This window comes from Linepithema humile, chromosome 1 (genome assembly GCF_040581485.1).
Source record: "Linepithema humile isolate Giens D197 chromosome 1, Lhum_UNIL_v1.0, whole genome shotgun sequence".
NCBI classification, from domain to species: Eukaryota; Metazoa; Arthropoda; class Insecta; order Hymenoptera; family Formicidae; genus Linepithema; species Linepithema humile.
This window is the reverse complement of record NC_090128.1, coordinates 28,015,484-28,034,144: the sequence shown is the minus strand read 5'-3', so window position 1 is coordinate 28,034,144 and position 18,661 is coordinate 28,015,484. Positions and strand designations below refer to the sequence as shown.

General features: G+C 29.0%; 2 protein-coding genes across 20 annotated transcripts; one reads left to right on the top strand and one right to left on the bottom strand.

Moving 5' to 3' along the window:
• Positions 1–256: 256 nt before the first annotated feature.
• LOC136997241 (uncharacterized) lies at positions 257–14,171 on the top strand. 10 transcript variants are annotated; one of them, XR_010888049.1, is made up of 7 exons: positions 257–410; positions 740–802; positions 964–1,218; positions 1,745–1,904; positions 5,795–6,089; positions 10,301–13,032; positions 13,185–14,171. XR_010888049.1 is itself a non-coding variant. In XM_067347755.1 (5 exons), the coding sequence occupies exons 2-5, from the start codon at positions 743–745 to the stop codon at positions 5,809–5,811; spliced, it is 492 nt and encodes a 163-aa protein (XP_067203856.1). In that variant the 5' UTR covers positions 271–410; positions 740–742; the 3' UTR covers positions 5,812–5,950. The 10 variants fall into 10 exon arrangements, 2 of the variants coding, with proteins under 2 accessions (XP_067203856.1, XP_067203855.1); XR_010888048.1 differs by lacking the exons at positions 10,301–13,032; positions 13,185–14,171 and adding exons at positions 7,176–7,254; positions 7,332–7,548 and having other exon boundaries at positions 264–410; XR_010888047.1 differs by lacking the exons at positions 10,301–13,032; positions 13,185–14,171 and adding an exon at positions 7,332–7,548 and having other exon boundaries at positions 259–410; positions 5,795–7,254.
• Positions 4,644–18,556, bottom strand: LOC105677876 (uncharacterized). Of its 10 annotated transcripts, none has more exons than XR_010888057.1 (7): positions 18,404–18,556; positions 18,012–18,074; positions 17,596–17,850; positions 16,910–17,069; positions 12,725–13,019; positions 5,782–8,513; positions 4,644–5,629 (listed from the first exon to the last, which is right to left on the bottom strand). XR_010888057.1 is itself a non-coding variant. In XM_067347757.1 (5 exons), the coding sequence occupies exons 2-5, from the start codon at positions 18,069–18,071 to the stop codon at positions 13,003–13,005; spliced, it is 492 nt and encodes a 163-aa protein (XP_067203858.1). In that variant the 5' UTR covers positions 18,072–18,074; positions 18,404–18,548; the 3' UTR covers positions 12,864–13,002. The 10 variants fall into 10 exon arrangements, 2 of the variants coding, with proteins under 2 accessions (XP_067203858.1, XP_067203857.1); XR_010888056.1 differs by lacking the exons at positions 4,644–5,629; positions 5,782–8,513 and adding exons at positions 11,266–11,482; positions 11,560–11,638 and having other exon boundaries at positions 18,404–18,549; XR_010888055.1 differs by lacking the exons at positions 4,644–5,629; positions 5,782–8,513 and adding an exon at positions 11,266–11,482 and having other exon boundaries at positions 11,560–13,019; positions 18,404–18,554.
• Between the last annotated feature and the right edge of the window lie 105 nt (positions 18,557–18,661).

Here is an 18,661-nt window from a genome sequence, read left to right as displayed (position 1 = left end):
GCTTGCAGAGTTTCAAATACTTCGAGCACACTTCAATACTTCTACGTCTTTTACCGAATACGCATCATGTTCGGACATGTTCACTTTCAATTGCGCATACGCGCAATGCGCAATTGAGAACAGACCTTATGGCCATCACACACAAAATGACATAACTGCATATGCATAGCATAAGACCGTCTCGACCAATGAGCATGCTATGTAAATCAATATGGCACCTTTATGCTAGATGTTCATTGGTCGAGACGGTCTTATGCTATGCATATGCAGTTATGTCATTTTGTGTGTGAGGGCCTTTATACGTTACATGCTGACCAGTGTCAAGTGTTGTTTGATTTTTATTTATACATTCGTATAATATCTGTAACATAATTACATAAAACCGAATAATTACATATAATCAAGAACTAGTAAGAGCAATTGTCTTGTTCATATTTTATTATAATATATAATATTTTATTATTCAAAATGACTATTGTAGGTTGTGTGTACATACGATGTAAAAATTATACAATCTAAAACTTTAAAGGTACTTTTTCACGTTGACACTTGATGCTCAATTTCGGCGTTAATAGACATTACGTGATTAAAAATAACGAATCATTGCAGTAGTTTTTAATCACATGATGTCTTTTGACGCTGAAATTGGGCGCTGAGCGTCAGCATAAAAATATACCTTAATACTTTGCGTTATACAAATTTATTGTTATTGACTAATATAAATCCCATTTCCGTTTAGAATATGAAACGTTCTGCATACATAGAACAAGCGAAATTACCAGCAAATGTAAAACAAAGAAGGGTAAGTTTTACTACTATATTTTGTATATTTTAAGGATATTAAATGCATCCAATGTACAAACAACAGTTATGAGTATAAATAACAGTTTGTTATAAATAACAGTACTGTTTCTGCTTGATAATATTGTCTAAAATTATTAAATATACTATTCTTTTTTGCAGAGCTATAGAACTCTTGCACGCTGGGCAGAAAGAGATGCTTTTTCTTTTGATGACATTCAACTTTCTGACATCTCTACTATCGCTTTTGATGAATTAAAATCAAATAATGATCACACATCGTCCGATTCTAAATGTGAAACACACAATTATAGTTCTTCTACTGATGACGCCAGATATCAGACTTCTACCGACTGTGTGGAACCCTCGATTGTTTCAACACAGATTGTTCGCTGTGAAAGTAATAATGAAGAAATAGTACGTAATGCTGAGTTACTTGAACAAATTGTACACTATTCAAGTTATAATATTGAAAGTGATAATGACAGCACAAGTGACAACGAGAGTGAGTTACTTAATACCGTCAAAACTGAAGAAAAAGGCAGATTCTTACTTCAAATGCGAATCTCTCGGCGAAAAATCATCGTATCAAGATGCATAAAAAAGCATTTTAAAGAGGAGACTCTGTACTTTCGTACGCTTTTGATCCCAATAAGCTACAATTTTTTGTTTATACCGTGCACCGTCGCAAACTCGAACCATTATTTTTCAATTTTGCATGCTCGCGCTTTGTCATCCGCCATTTTCAATAAATTTATTTTGCAACATTGAAATAAATTGATTCTTAAAGTAGAGATTTTTAGCTTCATTTCCATATTTTATAGAACTTTCTATCTTTATTATTTACGAAGTTATCGTCAGTTGAAATTTGATGAATTTTTCCCACATTTTCAGTGTACCGCTTTTTTTCGGGTGAGTGTATATATATATTTAATGTTTGCAGATGACACTGTTCGCCAAAAGAGGAGGAAGAAATGCTTATGAAATTACAACCAATATTCTATCAAAAGCATTCACAAATAAGTTTGCTTGTGAATTTAGTTATTTTGGAAAACAGAAGAAAAAAGCTCTGTCCAAATTCAAAATCACAAAATGCATTATTGGTAAGTATAATTTTAGATTACAGTGTGTATAGAGAAACAACAGTTTTTTTGTAATTGAAAGCAATTGAACCATTTTATTGATTTTATTTTATTTTATTTTATTTTATATAATATATTTATTTTATTTTTATTTTATTTTATATAACCATTTTATTTTATTTTATTCCGTGTTTTATTGATTGTATTCCTTTTTTTCTCGTTACCTAGAGATTTGTAGTAAAAAAACAAAGTAATATAAAGTCAAAAATTTAAATAATTATTTGTAAAGTAATTATATTCGATAAATATTGTAAATTAAAAACAACTAATAAAAGGCGCAAAAAAGCTTGTAATCTAAGCATTTATCAACTTATTAATCTATAGTACGTTATATTATATTTTGGATTGTAATACGTAATTTTTAATTTTTTAATAAATAATATTATTACTTTTTTTACGTATTTATATGGATAAAAGATAATGACACGAGTACAGTTGATTATAACTTTGACAAATTAATCGACAAATAATTATTTAATTTTTGTGTTAGTACAAATACGTTTTGTCAAAAATGTAAAGTAGGCAAATTTAATTTAAAAATGCAACATTACTTATTACACAACCTAATATTATTCCTATATCAGATTTGCAAGTAATATTTATAAAGTACAAGTATATACTAAATTATAATTTAACTTATTCTTTGAAAAAGATTATTCTATTGCATTAGATAATTTCATATTAGATCACACTTGAGAGATTGAAATTATAAATTAAAAATTAAAATTTGGTCAATTAAATAATCTCAGTTTTATTGTTAGTTTGCTTTGACCTAAAAATTCGAATTTTAATTAATTTGCAATCTTTAGTTTCTAAAGGATTGTCTGGCTTAAACAATTTTTTAGAAAAAAATCTCGAATAGAACAATCCCAGGAAAAATAAAGATCACGAAAATATTGGTTCTTACGTAATCTAATTTAACTTTTCAGCAATTGCATTAGTATATTGACGCAATTATTGAAGTCAATTTACGGTATTATCACACAAATAATACAAAAATAAGAGGATTATCACGATTGTCTTTTCTTGTCAAGCAATCATATTACCAAGGAAAGTTTCTCGCAAGTTGCACGTTATGTACATAAGTAGTTTAACAATGTTCATACATTAATTTGTAATCTTTAACCCACTGCAGATATTAAAATTAAAATGCAGCACTAGATAATTTATTTATTGCACTTATTATACAAGATGTCTAGATATGACTATCAAAAAGAAGAATAGAAAATTTATACAAAAAATAATGATAATGCTATATTTATACCTTTTTTAATCAAAGTTAAAATTGCATAGTAATATACAACTTGTTTCTTATTGTATCTTATTGTGAATTATAAATTATTCGGCCTCTCAAACAGCTTTCTTCATAAATTATTGAAACGAGTTTGCCGACGCCTTCGACGTTGTCACTTCATTTTAAAGTCGCGTGCGAGATACCCGTAACAAATATACAAATTAATAATTTTTTATTAAAAACATGTAAAAATATTATAAATATAATGAATTATTATGTCTTTTTTTTTTCTTCTTTGCTTTAAAATGGATAAGTTAGATTAATATAGACAAAGTAACATATATAGTTTACATCTTAATATTGCAGCGCTTTGATAAAAATATATAACTTTAACGTAACTGCAATTCATCATTGTAAAACATTTCAGCAAGTTTGCAAAAATAACAAGTAAAAAATAAAGTATGTAATTTTTCAAAATTGATTTTCTCGACTTTCGTTATTAATTATTTACTTTTACATTTTGTTTGTCTAAATTTGTTAAATTTTTCTACAGTGTAATCTTAGGCGGATCTTTACTAAAAAACAGAAGATTTTTTTTTTGCAAATCTGTATAAACAAAATGCAATTATACTATCACTGTCGTCTATAATCGAGAAATTTAATGAAATAACGTTTATGTCTACAAAATTAAGTCTATTAAATTAAGAAGCGTTTAATAGATTTGAAAATACTATTCCACATTTTCTATAAATAGAAATAATTAAATGTTGCGCAGAAAGTAAGTTTCTGAAAAATCAATCTTTGCAGTACTTTAAAGCAGCACTCGGAATTAGTTGCACATTTCGGGCCGATTCCCGAGACGACGTCTCCTGTTCCCCCACTACCGCTCGACCGCTAGCGGTCGAGCCGCCGATAGCTCTGGCGCAGGAGCGTTTTATATAAGAAATAGGCTGGGTTGTTGAGGCACCTCTCAGAAAATAGTAATATTTTCTTTGCTACATAAATAATGTTTATTTTCATTAATAATTAAATATATATATATTATGTATTAATAAAAATAAACATTATTTATGTAGTGAAGAAAATGTTACAATTTCCCGAAAGATGCCTAAACAATCCAGCCTATTTCTAATATAAAACGCTCCTGAGCCAGAGTTATCGGCGGCTCGGCCGCCAGCGGCCGAGCGGTAGTGGGGAAACAGGAGGCGTTGTCTCGGAAATCGGCCCGAAATGTGCAACTAATTCCGAGCGCTGCTTTAAAGCAAAATATAACTGGAAATATTAAAGAAAAAACAACATAGATTATTTTTATATTGCAAAAAATGTATATATATTTCAAATATATATTTCAAAACTTACAGTAATTGTAAAAATTTTTAATTACATAATATTAAAAAATATAAACAAGAGAAAACAGAAACAAATTTATTTTAAATGACAAATTAAGTTACGTACGGAAATAAATTGATTCTTTGTAATCTAACATTTACAAAAGAAATTTTTTTAAGAGCGTACTGAATATTAGCATAATTCTAATTCAAACACAATTTTACTATATAATTATTTAGTTATATGTTATAAATATAAATTTTATCATTATCATATGGCATTTATCCAAGTTTCTACTTAATGTTATTCTTCTAATTGTGAATTTAAATTATTACACGCACAATTCATTATTATGCGCACAAATCATCCAAATATGTGTCATTTTTATAAGTAAAACTCAAGTGACGAAAACTAAATAAACATGCAAACAGTTATAACATTAACTGAATATATAACAAATTTTTAAATATGCATTATATAAAAATAATAAAATGACACAATTTTTTAGATGTTTGTAATACTTTAAAGAATTTGCAAACTATTTATATATATTCTTACATTATATATATAATATGGTTAATTTTATTAAGGTCTTATAAAGTTTTTTTGCTATTATTCCTATTATTCTTACTTTTATTCCTATCTTTTAAATATCTTCTTTTATCTTAATTGACTTAATTAACATTAACTTATCTTTTAATCTTCAAATAACTATACATTTTTAAACAAACATAAGATTAAAAATTACTTCAAGTAGTTTTAATCCATACAAATATATTAAAAATAAATAACTAAAAAAAATATGTCAGTAAACATTTAAAAAACTAATTGATTATTCAATATAACTGATAAGTAATTAAATTATCATTGTGTTATTAACCAAAAAAATAAAAAATGAATGAATGATGTAACATAATGTTATAATACAAAAGTTTTAAAACAAATCTTTTCAAATCGTTATCAACTTGTTAAATCATGTGTTTTTTTAATCATCTATTTTCAGAATTAAGTCATTTTTTTCGTGTACTTTAGATTTTTAAAATCAGGATTGCTTTTGTCGATTGTAGTTCTATTTGAACGTTGTTACCATCATTGCCATTGTGACTCCAAACTTTGGATAAACCTATGTAAATAATTTAATATTTATTAAAAACAAATTGTCTGGTTATTGCTCTTTTCACTACATATTTATTAAATTAAATGCAATTCAAGGAAAGTAAAAAATTAATTATACATAAAAATATTACCAATAATATCAATAAAACATATTGTCACCTGTTTTCTTCAGTTTGGCTGGCTTCCTGATGGTCCAGCTATGTCACACGTTGTCTGTGTACTTGTCAGGCCGTTCGAATGTCTATCTTCAATGTGACGATCGAAATACCATAACGGAATGTTAAGAGATATTTTGCTGCGACACATAATACATTGCACCTCAAAATCATTACTTTGTGTATAATATTTTCCTTCCCAGCCACTCTTGTGAAATGATGTGTTAAGAAAAGACTCCGAAGAATGATCGTCCAAGTGCTTTTTTAAAAAATCGTAAATACACACTACAACTTTATTACAGCAACGACATTGTAAGTAACATAAAGTAAAATACGTAAAATACATCCATGGATATGTGTGCTCGTGTGCTTCTTCGTGATTGTATACTTCTTCATGCTCTTTTTGTACGTGTTCAGTAAAGTTTGTTGTATTGACGTAACAAGATTGAAAGTTGCAAGATTGGCACTTTGCTTGAAAATCCTGTAATATATAATTTTGGCGCAGTTTTTGCATATTTTTTGTTGAGAAATTCGATTGTAATTCTTCCGAATGACTTTCAATTATATGTTCAGACACTTCAGAATTAATACAAATGATTATCTTTTTGCAACAAATAGCACATTTGAACTCTGTAGTGTCATCACTTTGTCTAAAATATTTCATTGTCCAATGGTTATCTATAAAATTACGTAGTTCTTCCTCAGAATGCTTCTCTGACAGATGTGTCCTTGTAGAATCAGGAGCAATCGGAAATTCACCACACATGAGACATTCTGAGTGTAGTATGTTTTTATCGGAAGTATATTCATTAGAATACTTAAAGTATATCCATGGTTTTTCATTTTTGTGTGCTTCTTCCCATTCAGATATTGCTTCATGCATTTCGCGTACGTGCTTAGAAAGGTGTCCAATATAAATAAAACAACATTTATAGGTGCAATTTTGCAATTTGCATCTTGCTTGAAAATACGTCAATTTGGTATAATATTCCCATATGTTTTCTGTAACTTCAATAACCTTTGAATTCCAAACGGATATTGACGAATGAACTACGTTGCGTGTTTCTTGCGCATGTCTTAATTCTTCCGAATGTATCGTTACTATATGATTACTTAAATTCTTATTGAGAGAAATACTATATTTGTTGGAACACTTGTTACATTCCGATTCGAAATCACTACTTTTTTTTAAATATTTCCATATCCAAGCGTGAAATACGTAATTCTTCGTTTCGTTAAAATGCTTCTGGCGTAAATGGGATGCTAAAGTTGGAAAATCAGATTGAAAATTCTGACGACAGAGAAGACATTGTGAGATGGAAGTATCGTTGTACTTAAAACATATCCATGGCCATTCTTGTCGTCCTTTACATGTTTCTTCGTATTTGAATATTTTAGGATGCCAATCTTTTATATGTTCACGGAATTTTGATTCGATGTAAATATATTTTTGTCTGCAAATCCTGCATTTTGCTTGGTAATCCGATACTTTTTCGCAATATTGCCACACGTTTTCTCTTGTTACACTTATTTTTGACATTGTGTCCGTTTCAGCTTACATGACGCAGATAACTGAGTACGGCACAGGAGGACGAAGAAATATAGTATAGTATAGTTTTTCATTTTAATGTAAATATTAATGTCTGTTAAACCTATCCAATAAATAACAGGAGATACGGTAGCATCTCATTTGTCAACTTATATGATAATAACAATGCTGTGTAGGACGTGTTACAAGGTATCCATTAAATAAATAATGATTTTAAAAATATTATATATTTAATTATTTATTTATATAAAATAGTAGCGATATCAAATAATAGTAATCAAAGAAATACGCGTAGTTGGCCGAATTCACTGATAAAAACAATTGCTACATTGATTACAGCAATATAAAATTGCGCATTTATTTCTGAATCTTTTAATATAGGTCTCAATATATTATGCAATATAATAATATAATCTTAGCTTGAAATTTAATTTCTTAATAATTTATACAATATTTTGTTAAAATTTTACTGCTAAAACATTTCTTCGGCCTTTCGTACCATATTCAATTATCTGCGTCCTAAGCAGAAGCGGACACGTTGTCAGAAATTACAAATTACGGGTAACAAAAGAAAACGTGTGGTAATATTACGAAAAAGTGTCGGATTACCAAGCAAAATGCAAGTTTTGCAGGCAAAAATATATTTACGTGAAGAAAAATGTTTCACATATAAGAGAAAAGCATCCTGATATAACAGAATACAAAGAAACATGTAAAGGACGACAAGAATGGCCATGGAAATGTTCCAAGTACAATGATACTTCCACCTCACAATGTCTTTTTTGTCGTGAGAATTTTCAATCTTTATCAAATATATTTACTTTACAAATAATTATTTAAATTTTTGACTTTATGTTACTTTGTTTTTTTACTACAAATCTCTAGGTAACGAGAAAAAAAGGAATACAATCAATAAAACACGTAACAATAAACTTTTAACTTTTTACACACATATATACATTACAAATGTAGGTATATATACGTTACAGAATAGAGACCTACATCTAGAGAGACTAACATCTTTTTCGCAAAGTAGTAATTGCTATATCAACTGGGCATGATGTTACAGCGCTCCTTCATAAGCGTTTTTGAACTTTATAGTTTTGACTTACGTATTAATATTTACATTCAACGGGAAACTATACATATTTCTTCGTCCTCTTGTACTGTATTCAGTTATCTGCGTCCTGTAAGTTGAAACGGACACAATGTCAGAAATTAGTGTAACAAGTGAAAACGTGTGGCAATATTACGAAAAAGTGTCAGATTACGAAGCAAAATGTAGGTTTTGCAGAAAAAAATATATTTACATCAGGTCAAATTTCGGTAGACATATAAGAGAACAGCATCCTGATATAAGAAAATACGAAGAAGTATATAAAGGACGACAAGAATGGCCATGGATATGTTTCAAGTACGACGATACTTCCACCTTACAATGTCTTTTCTGTCGTGAAAATTTTCAATCTGATTTTCAATCTTTAGCATCTCATTTAAAACAGAAGCATTTTAACGAAGTAAAGAGTTACATATTTTATGATTGGACATGGAAATATTGTATTAGGTCCTTGAATAAGTTCTCGCTGTTTCTTAAAAGATGGCGTAGCGGCACTCTGTGCATGGAATTTCGTACGGAAACGCATCAGCTAAGTAGTACTATATGTAACCTCAAATTCTAGTAGATACAGTTTACCACAGTGTCAACCACGTGTTTAATTACCTATTGCGAAAATGTCTACTTTTGTGCCAAATAAAGTGTTTTTGCGGGGAATTTTATTGCACTGCTTTATTCAAAAGAAATCTGCAGCTGAAGCACACAGAATTCTTGTTGAAACATATGGTGACAATGCTCTGTCGAATACGACATGCAGAGACTGGTTTAGGCGCTTTAAAAATAATGACTTTGACCTTGAAGATAAAGAACGTTCTGGAGCACCGACAAAGTTTGAAGACGAAGAATTGGAGGCATTGCTTGATCTAGATCCATGTCAGACGCTAGTAGAGCTCGGGAAAACATTGCAAGTAGATGCGTCAACAGTTTCAAAACGTTTAAAAGCGTTAGGAATGATCCAAAAGCAAGGATCATTTTTGGATCATTCCTAACGCTTTTAAACGTTTTGAAACTGTTGACGCATCTACTTGCAATGTTTTCCCGAGCTCTACTAGCGTCTGACATGGATCTAGATCAAGCAATGCCTCCAATTCTTCGTCTTCAAACTTTGTCGGTGCTCCAGAACGTTCTTTATCTTCAAGGTCAAAGTCATTATTTTTAAAGCGCCTAAACCAGTCTCTGCATGTCGTATTCGACAGAGCATTGTCACCATATGTTTCAACAAGAATTCTGTGTGCTTCAGCTGCAGATTTCTTTTGAATAAAGCAGTGCAATAAAATTCCCCGCAAAAACACTTTATTTGGCACAAAAGTAGACATTTTCGCAATAGGTAATTAAACACGTGGTTGACACTGTGGTAAACTGTATCTACTAGAATTTGAGGTTACATATAGTACTACTTAGCTGATGCGTTTCCGTACGAAATTCCATGCACAGAGTGCCGCTACGCCATCTTTTAAGAAACAGCGAGAACTTATTCAAGGACCTAATACAATATTTCCATGTCCAATCATAAAATATGTAACTCTTTACTTCGTTAAAATGCTTCTGTTTTAAATGAGATGCTAAAGATTGAAAATCAGATTGAAAATTTTCACGACAGAAAAGACATTGTAAGGTGGAAGTATCGTCGTACTTGAAACATATCCATGGCCATTCTTGTCGTCCTTTATATACTTCTTCGTATTTTCTTATATCAGGATGCTGTTCTCTTATATGTCTACCGAAATTTGACCTGATGTAAATATATTTTTTTCTGCAAAACCTACATTTTGCTTCGTAATCTGACACTTTTTCGTAATATTGCCACACGTTTTCACTTGTTACACTAATTTCTGACATTGTGTCCGTTTCAACTTACAGGACGCAGATAACTGAATACAGTACAAGAGGACGAAGAAATATGTATAGTTTCCCGTTGAATGTAAATATTAATACGTAAGTCAAAACTATAAAGTTCAAAAACGCTTATGAAGGAGCGCTGTAACATCATGCCCAGTTGATATAGCAATTACTACTTTGCGAAAAAGATGTTAGTCTCTCTAGATGTAGGTCTCTATTCTGTAACGTATATATACCTACATTTGTAATGTATATATGTGTGTAAAAAGTTAAAAGTTTATTGTTACGTGTTTTATTGATTGTATTCCTTTTTTTCTCGTTACCTAGAGATTTGTAGTAAAAAAACAAAGTAACATAAAGTCAAAAATTTAAATAATTATTTGTAAAGTAAATATATTTGATAAAGATTGAAAATTCTCACGACAAAAAAGACATTGTGAGGTGGAAGTATCATTGTACTTGGAACATTTCCATGGCCATTCTTGTCGTCCTTTACATGTTTCTTTGTATTCTGTTATATCAGGATGCTTTTCTCTTATATGTGAAACATTTTTCTTCACGTAAATATATTTTTGCCTGCAAAACTTGCATTTTGCTTGGTAATCCGACACTTTTTCGTAATATTACCACACGTTTTCTTTTGTTACCCGTAATTTGTAATTTCTGACAACGTGTCCGCTTCTGCTTAGGACGCAGATAATTGAATATGGTACGAAAGGCCGAAGAAATGTTTTAGCAGTAAAATTTTAACAAAATATTGTATAAATTATTAAGAAATTAAATTTCAAGCTAAGATTATATTATTATATTGCATAATATATTGAGACCTATATTAAAAGATTCAGAAATAAATGCGCAATTTTATATTGCTGTAATCAATGTAGCAATTGTTTTTATCAGTGAATTCGGCCAACTACGCGTATTTCTTTGATTACTATTATTTGATATCGCTACTATTTTATATAAATAAATAATTAAATATATAATATTTTTAAAATCATTATTTATTTAATGGATACCTTGTAACACGTCCTACACAGCATTGTTATTATCATATAAGTTGACAAATGAGATGCTACCGTATCTCCTGTTATTTATTGGATAGGTTTAACAGACATTAATATTTACATTAAAATGAAAAACTATACTATACTATATTTCTTCGTCCTCCTGTGCCGTACTCAGTTATCTGCGTCATGTAAGCTGAAACGGACACAATGTCAAAAATAAGTGTAACAAGAGAAAACGTGTGGCAATATTGCGAAAAAGTATCGGATTACCAAGCAAAATGCAGGATTTGCAGACAAAAATATATTTACATCGAATCAAAATTCCGTGAACATATAAAAGATTGGCATCCTAAAATATTCAAATACGAAGAAACATGTAAAGGACGACAAGAATGGCCATGGATATGTTTTAAGTACAACGATACTTCCATCTCACAATGTCTTCTCTGTCGTCAGAATTTTCAATCTGATTTTCCAACTTTAGCATCCCATTTACGCCAGAAGCATTTTAACGAAACGAAGAATTACGTATTTCACGCTTGGATATGGAAATATTTAAAAAAAAGTAGTGATTTCGAATCGGAATGTAACAAGTGTTCCAACAAATATAGTATTTCTCTCAATAAGAATTTAAGTAATCATATAGTAACGATACATTCGGAAGAATTAAGACATGCGCAAGAAACACGCAACGTAGTTCATTCGTCAATATCCGTTTGGAATTCAAAGGTTATTGAAGTTACAGAAAACATATGGGAATATTATACCAAATTGACGTATTTTCAAGCAAGATGCAAATTGCAAAATTGCACCTATAAATGTTGTTTTATTTATATTGGACACCTTTCTAAGCACGTACGCGAAATGCATGAAGCAATATCTGAATGGGAAGAAGCACACAAAAATGAAAAACCATGGATATACTTTAAGTATTCTAATGAATATACTTCCGATAAAAACATACTACACTCAGAATGTCTCATGTGTGGTGAATTTCCGATTGCTCCTGATTCTACAAGGACACATCTGTCAGAGAAGCATTCTGAGGAAGAACTACGTAATTTTATAGATAACCATTGGACAATGAAATATTTTAGACAAAGTGATGACACTACAGAGTTCAAATGTGCTATTTGTTGCAAAAAGATAATCATTTGTATTAATTCTGAAGTGTCTGAACATATAATTGAAAGTCATTCGGAAGAATTACAATCGAATTTCTCAACAAAAAATATGCAAAAACTGCGCCAAAATTATATATTACAGGATTTTCAAGCAAAGTGCCAATCTTGCAACTTTCAATCTTGTTACGTCAATACAACAAACTTTACTGAACACGTACAAAAAGAGCATGAAGAAGTATACAATCACGAAGAAGCACACGAGCACACATATCCATGGATGTATTTTACGTATTTTACTTTATGTTACTTACAATGTCGTTGCTGTAATAAAGTTGTAGTGTGTATTTACGATTTTTTAAAAAAGCACTTGGACGATCATTCTTCGGAGTCTTTTCTTAACACATCATTTCACAAGAGTGGCTGGGAAGGAAAATATTATACACAAAGTAATGATTTTGAGGTGCAATGTATTATGTGTCGCAGCAAAATATCTCTTAACATTCCGTTATGGTATTTCGATCGTCACATTGAAGATAGACATTCGAACGGCCTGACAAGTACACAGACAACGTGTGACATAGCTGGACCATCAGGAAGCCAGCCAAACTGAAGAAAACAGGTGACAATATGTTTTATTGATATTATTGGTAATATTTTTATGTATAATTAATTTTTTACTTTCCTTGAATTGCATTTAATTTAATAAATATGTAGTGAAAAGAGCAATAACCAGACAATTTGTTTTTAATAAATATTAAATTATTTACATAGGTTTATCCAAAGTTTGGAGTCACAATGGCAATGATGGTAACAACGTTCAAATAGAACTACAATCGACAAAAGCAATCCTGATTTTAAAAATCTAAAGTACACGAAAAAAATGACTTAATTCTGAAAATAGATGATTAAAAAAACACATGATTTAACAAGTTGATAACGATTTGAAAAGATTTGTTTTAAAACTTTTGTATTATAACATTATGTTACATCATTCATTCATTTTTTATTTTTTTGGTTAATAACACAATGATAATTTAATTACTTATCAGTTATATTGAATAATCAATTAGTTTTTTAAATGTTTACTGACATATTTTTTTTAGTTATTTATTTTTAATATATTTGTATGGATTAAAACTACTTGAAGTAATTTTTAATCTTATGTTTGTTTAAAAATGTATAGTTATTTGAAGATTAAAAGATAAGTTAATGTTAATTAAGTCAATTAAGATAAAAGAAGATATTTAAAAGATAGGAATAAAAGTAAGAATAATAGGAATAATAGCAAAAAAACTTTATAAGACCTTAATAAAATTAACCATATTATATATATAATGTAAGAATATATATAAATAGTTTGCAAATTCTTTAAAGTATTACAAACATCTAAAAAATTGTGTCATTTTATTATTTTTATATAATGCATATTTAAAAATTTGTTATATATTCAGTTAATGTTATAACTGTTTGCATGTTTATTTAGTTTTCGTCACTTGAGTTTTACTTATAAAAATGACACATATTTGGATGATTTGTGCGCATAATAATGAATTGTGCGTGTAATAATTTAAATTCACAATTAGAAGAATAACATTAAGTAGAAACTTGGATAAATGCCATATGATAATGATAAAATTTATATTTATAACATATAACTAAATAATTATATAGTAAAATTGTGTTTGAATTAGAATTATGCTAATATTCAGTACGCTCTTAAAAAAATTTCTTTTGTAAATGTTAGATTACAAAGAATCAATTTATTTCCGTACGTAACTTAATTTGTCATTTAAAATAAATTTGTTTCTGTTTTCTCTTGTTTATATTTTTTAATATTATGTAATTAAAAATTTTTACAATTACTGTAAGTTTTGAAATATATATTTGAAATATATATACATTTTTTGCAATATAAAAATAATCTATGTTGTTTTTTCTTTAATATTTCCAGTTATATTTTGCTTTAAAGCAGCGCTCGGAATTAGTTGCACATTTCGGGCCGATTTCCGAGACAACGCCTCCTGTTTCCCCACTACCGCTCGGCCGCTGGCGGCCGAGCCGCCGATAACTCTGGCTCAGGAGCGTTTTATATTAGAAATAGGCTGGATTGTTTAGGCATCTTTCGGGAAATTGTAACATTTTCTTCACTACATAAATAATGTTTATTTTTATTAATACATAATATATATATATTTAATTATTAATGAAAATAAACATTATTTATGTAGCAAAGAAAATATTACTATTTTCTGAGAGGTGCCTCAACAACCCAGCCTATTTCTTATATAAAACGCTCCTGCGCCAGAGCTATCGGCGGCTCGACCGCTAGCGGTCGAGCGGTAGTGGGGGAACAGGAGACGTCGTCTCGGGAATCGGCCCGAAATGTGCAACTAATTCCGAGTGCTGCTTTAAAGTACTGCAAAGATTGATTTTTCAGAAACTTACTTTCTGCGCAACATTTAATTATTTCTATTTATAGAAAATGTGGAATAGTATTTTCAAATCTATTAAACGCTTCTTAATTTAATAGACTTAATTTTGTAGACATAAACGTTATTTCATTAAATTTCTCGATTATAGACGACAGTGATAGTATAATTGCATTTTGTTTATACAGATTTGCAAAAAAAAAATCTTCTGTTTTTTAGTAAAGATCCGCCTAAGATTACACTGTAGAAAAATTTAACAAATTTAGACAAACAAAATGTAAAAGTAAATAATTAATAACGAAAGTCGAGAAAATCAATTTTGAAAAATTACATACTTTATTTTTTACTTGTTATTTTTGCAAACTTGCTGAAATGTTTTACAATGATGAATTGCAGTTACGTTAAAGTTATATATTTTTATCAAAGCGCTGCAATATTAAGATGTAAACTATATATGTTACTTTGTCTATATTAATCTAACTTATCCATTTTAAAGCAAAGAAGAAAAAAAAAAGACATAATAATTCATTATATTTATAATATTTTTACATGTTTTTAATAAAAAATTATTAATTTGTATATTTGTTACGGGTATCTCGCACGCGACTTTAAAATGAAGTGACAACGTCGAAGGCGTCGGCAAACTCGTTTCAATAATTTATGAAGAAAGCTGTTTGAGAGGCCGAATAATTTATAATTCACAATAAGATACAATAAGAAACAAGTTGTATATTACTATGCAATTTTAACTTTGATTAAAAAAGGTATAAATATAGCATTATCATTATTTTTTGTATAAATTTTCTATTCTTCTTTTTGATAGTCATATCTAGACATCTTGTATAATAAGTGCAATAAATAAATTATCTAGTGCTGCATTTTAATTTTAATATCTGCAGTGGGTTAAAGATTACAAATTAATGTATGAACATTGTTAAACTACTTATGTACATAACGTGCAACTTGCGAGAAACTTTCCTTGGTAATATGATTGCTTGACAAGAAAAGACAATCGTGATAATCCTCTTATTTTTGTATTATTTGTGTGATAATACCGTAAATTGACTTCAATAATTGCGTCAATATACTAATGCAATTGCTGAAAAGTTAAATTAGATTACGTAAGAACCAATATTTTCGTGATCTTTATTTTTCCTGGGATTGTTCTATTCGAGATTTTTTTCTAAAAAATTGTTTAAGCCAGACAATCCTTTAGAAACTAAAGATTGCAAATTAATTAAAATTCGAATTTTTAGGTCAAAGCAAACTAACAATAAAACTGAGATTATTTAATTGACCAAATTTTAATTTTTAATTTATAATTTCAATCTCTCAAGTGTGATCTAATATGAAATTATCTAATGCAATAGAATAATCTTTTTCAAAGAATAAGTTAAATTATAATTTAGTATATACTTGTACTTTATAAATATTACTTGCAAATCTGATATAGGAATAATATTAGGTTGTGTAATAAGTAATGTTGCATTTTTAAATTAAATTTGCCTACTTTACATTTTTGACAAAACGTATTTGTACTAACACAAAAATTAAATAATTATTTGTCGATTAATTTGTCAAAGTTATAATCAACTGTACTCGTGTCATTATCTTTTATCCATATAAATACGTAAAAAAAGTAATAATATTATTTATTAAAAAATTAAAAATTACGTATTACAATCCAAAATATAATATAACGTACTATAGATTAATAAGTTGATAAATGCTTAGATTACAAGCTTTTTTGCGCCTTTTATTAGTTGTTTTTAATTTACAATATTTATCGAATATAATTACTTTACAAATAATTATTTAAATTTTTGACTTTATATTACTTTGTTTTTTTACTACAAATCTCTAGGTAACGAGAAAAAAAGGAATACAATCAATAAAACACGGAATAAAATAAAATAAAATGGTTATATAAAATAAAATAAAAATAAAATAAATATATTATATAAAATAAAATAAAATAAAATAAAATCAATAAAATGGTTCAATTGCTTTCAATTACAAAAAAACTGTTGTTTCTCTATACACACTGTAATCTAAAATTATACTTACCAATAATGCATTTTGTGATTTTGAATTTGGACAGAGCTTTTTTCTTCTGTTTTCCAAAATAACTAAATTCACAAGCAAACTTATTTGTGAATGCTTTTGATAGAATATTGGTTGTAATTTCATAAGCATTTCTTCCTCCTCTTTTGGCGAACAGTGTCATCTGCAAACATTAAATATATATATACACTCACCCGAAAAAAAGCGGTACACTGAAAATGTGGGAAAAATTCATCAAATTTCAACTGACGATAACTTCGTAAATAATAAAGATAGAAAGTTCTATAAAATATGGAAATGAAGCTAAAAATCTCTACTTTAAGAATCAATTTATTTCAATGTTGCAAAATAAATTTATTGAAAATGGCGGATGACAAAGCGCGAGCATGCAAAATTGAAAAATAATGGTTCGAGTTTGCGACGGTGCACGGTATAAACAAAAAATTGTAGCTTATTGGGATCAAAAGCGTACGAAAGTACAGAGTCTCCTCTTTAAAATGCTTTTTTATGCATCTTGATACGATGATTTTTCGCCGAGAGATTCGCATTTGAAGTAAGAATCTGCCTTTTTCTTCAGTTTTGACGGTATTAAGTAACTCACTCTCGTTGTCACTTGTGCTGTCATTATCACTTTCAATATTATAACTTGAATAGTGTACAATTTGTTCAAGTAACTCAGCATTACGTACTATTTCTTCATTATTACTTTCACAGCGAACAATCTGTGTTGAAACAATCGAGGGTTCCACACAGTCGGTAGAAGTCTGATATCTGGCGTCATCAGTAGAAGAACTATAATTGTGTGTTTCACATTTAGAATCGGACGATGTGTGATCATTATTTGATTTTAATTCATCAAAAGCGATAGTAGAGATGTCAGAAAGTTGAATGTCATCAAAAGAAAAAGCATCTCTTTCTGCCCAGCGTGCAAGAGTTCTATAGCTCTGCAAAAAAGAATAGTATATTTAATAATTTTAGACAATATTATCAAGCAGAAACAGTACTGTTATTTATAACAAACTGTTATTTATACTCATAACTGTTGTTTGTACATTGGATGCATTTAATATCCTTAAAATATACAAAATATAGTAGTAAAACTTACCCTTCTTTGTTTTACATTTGCTGGTAATTTCGCTTGTTCTATGTATGCAGAACGTTTCATATTCTAAACGGAAATGGGATTTATATTAGTCAATAACAATAAATTTGTATAACGCAAAGTATTAAGGTATATTTTTATGCTGACGCTCAGCGCCCAATTTCAGCGTCAAAAGACATCATGTGATTAAAAACTACTGCAATGATTCGTTATTTTTAATCACGTAATGTCTATTAACGCCGAAATTGAGCATCAAGTGTCAACGTGAAAAAGTACCTTTAAAGTTTTAGATTGTATAATTTTTACATCGTATGTACACACAACCTACAATAGTCATTTTGAATAATAAAATATTATATATTATAATAAAATATGAACAAGACAATTGCTCTTACTAGTTCTTGATTATATGTAATTATTCGGTTTTATGTAATTATGTTACAGATATTATACGAATGTATAAATAAAAATCAAACAACACTTGACACTGGTCAGCATGTAACGTATAAAGGCCCTCACACACAAAATGACATAACTGCATATGCATAGCATAAGACCGTCTCGACCAATGAACATCTAGCATAAAGGTGCCATATTGATTTACATAGCATGCTCATTGGTCGAGACGGTCTTATGCTATGCATATGCAGTTA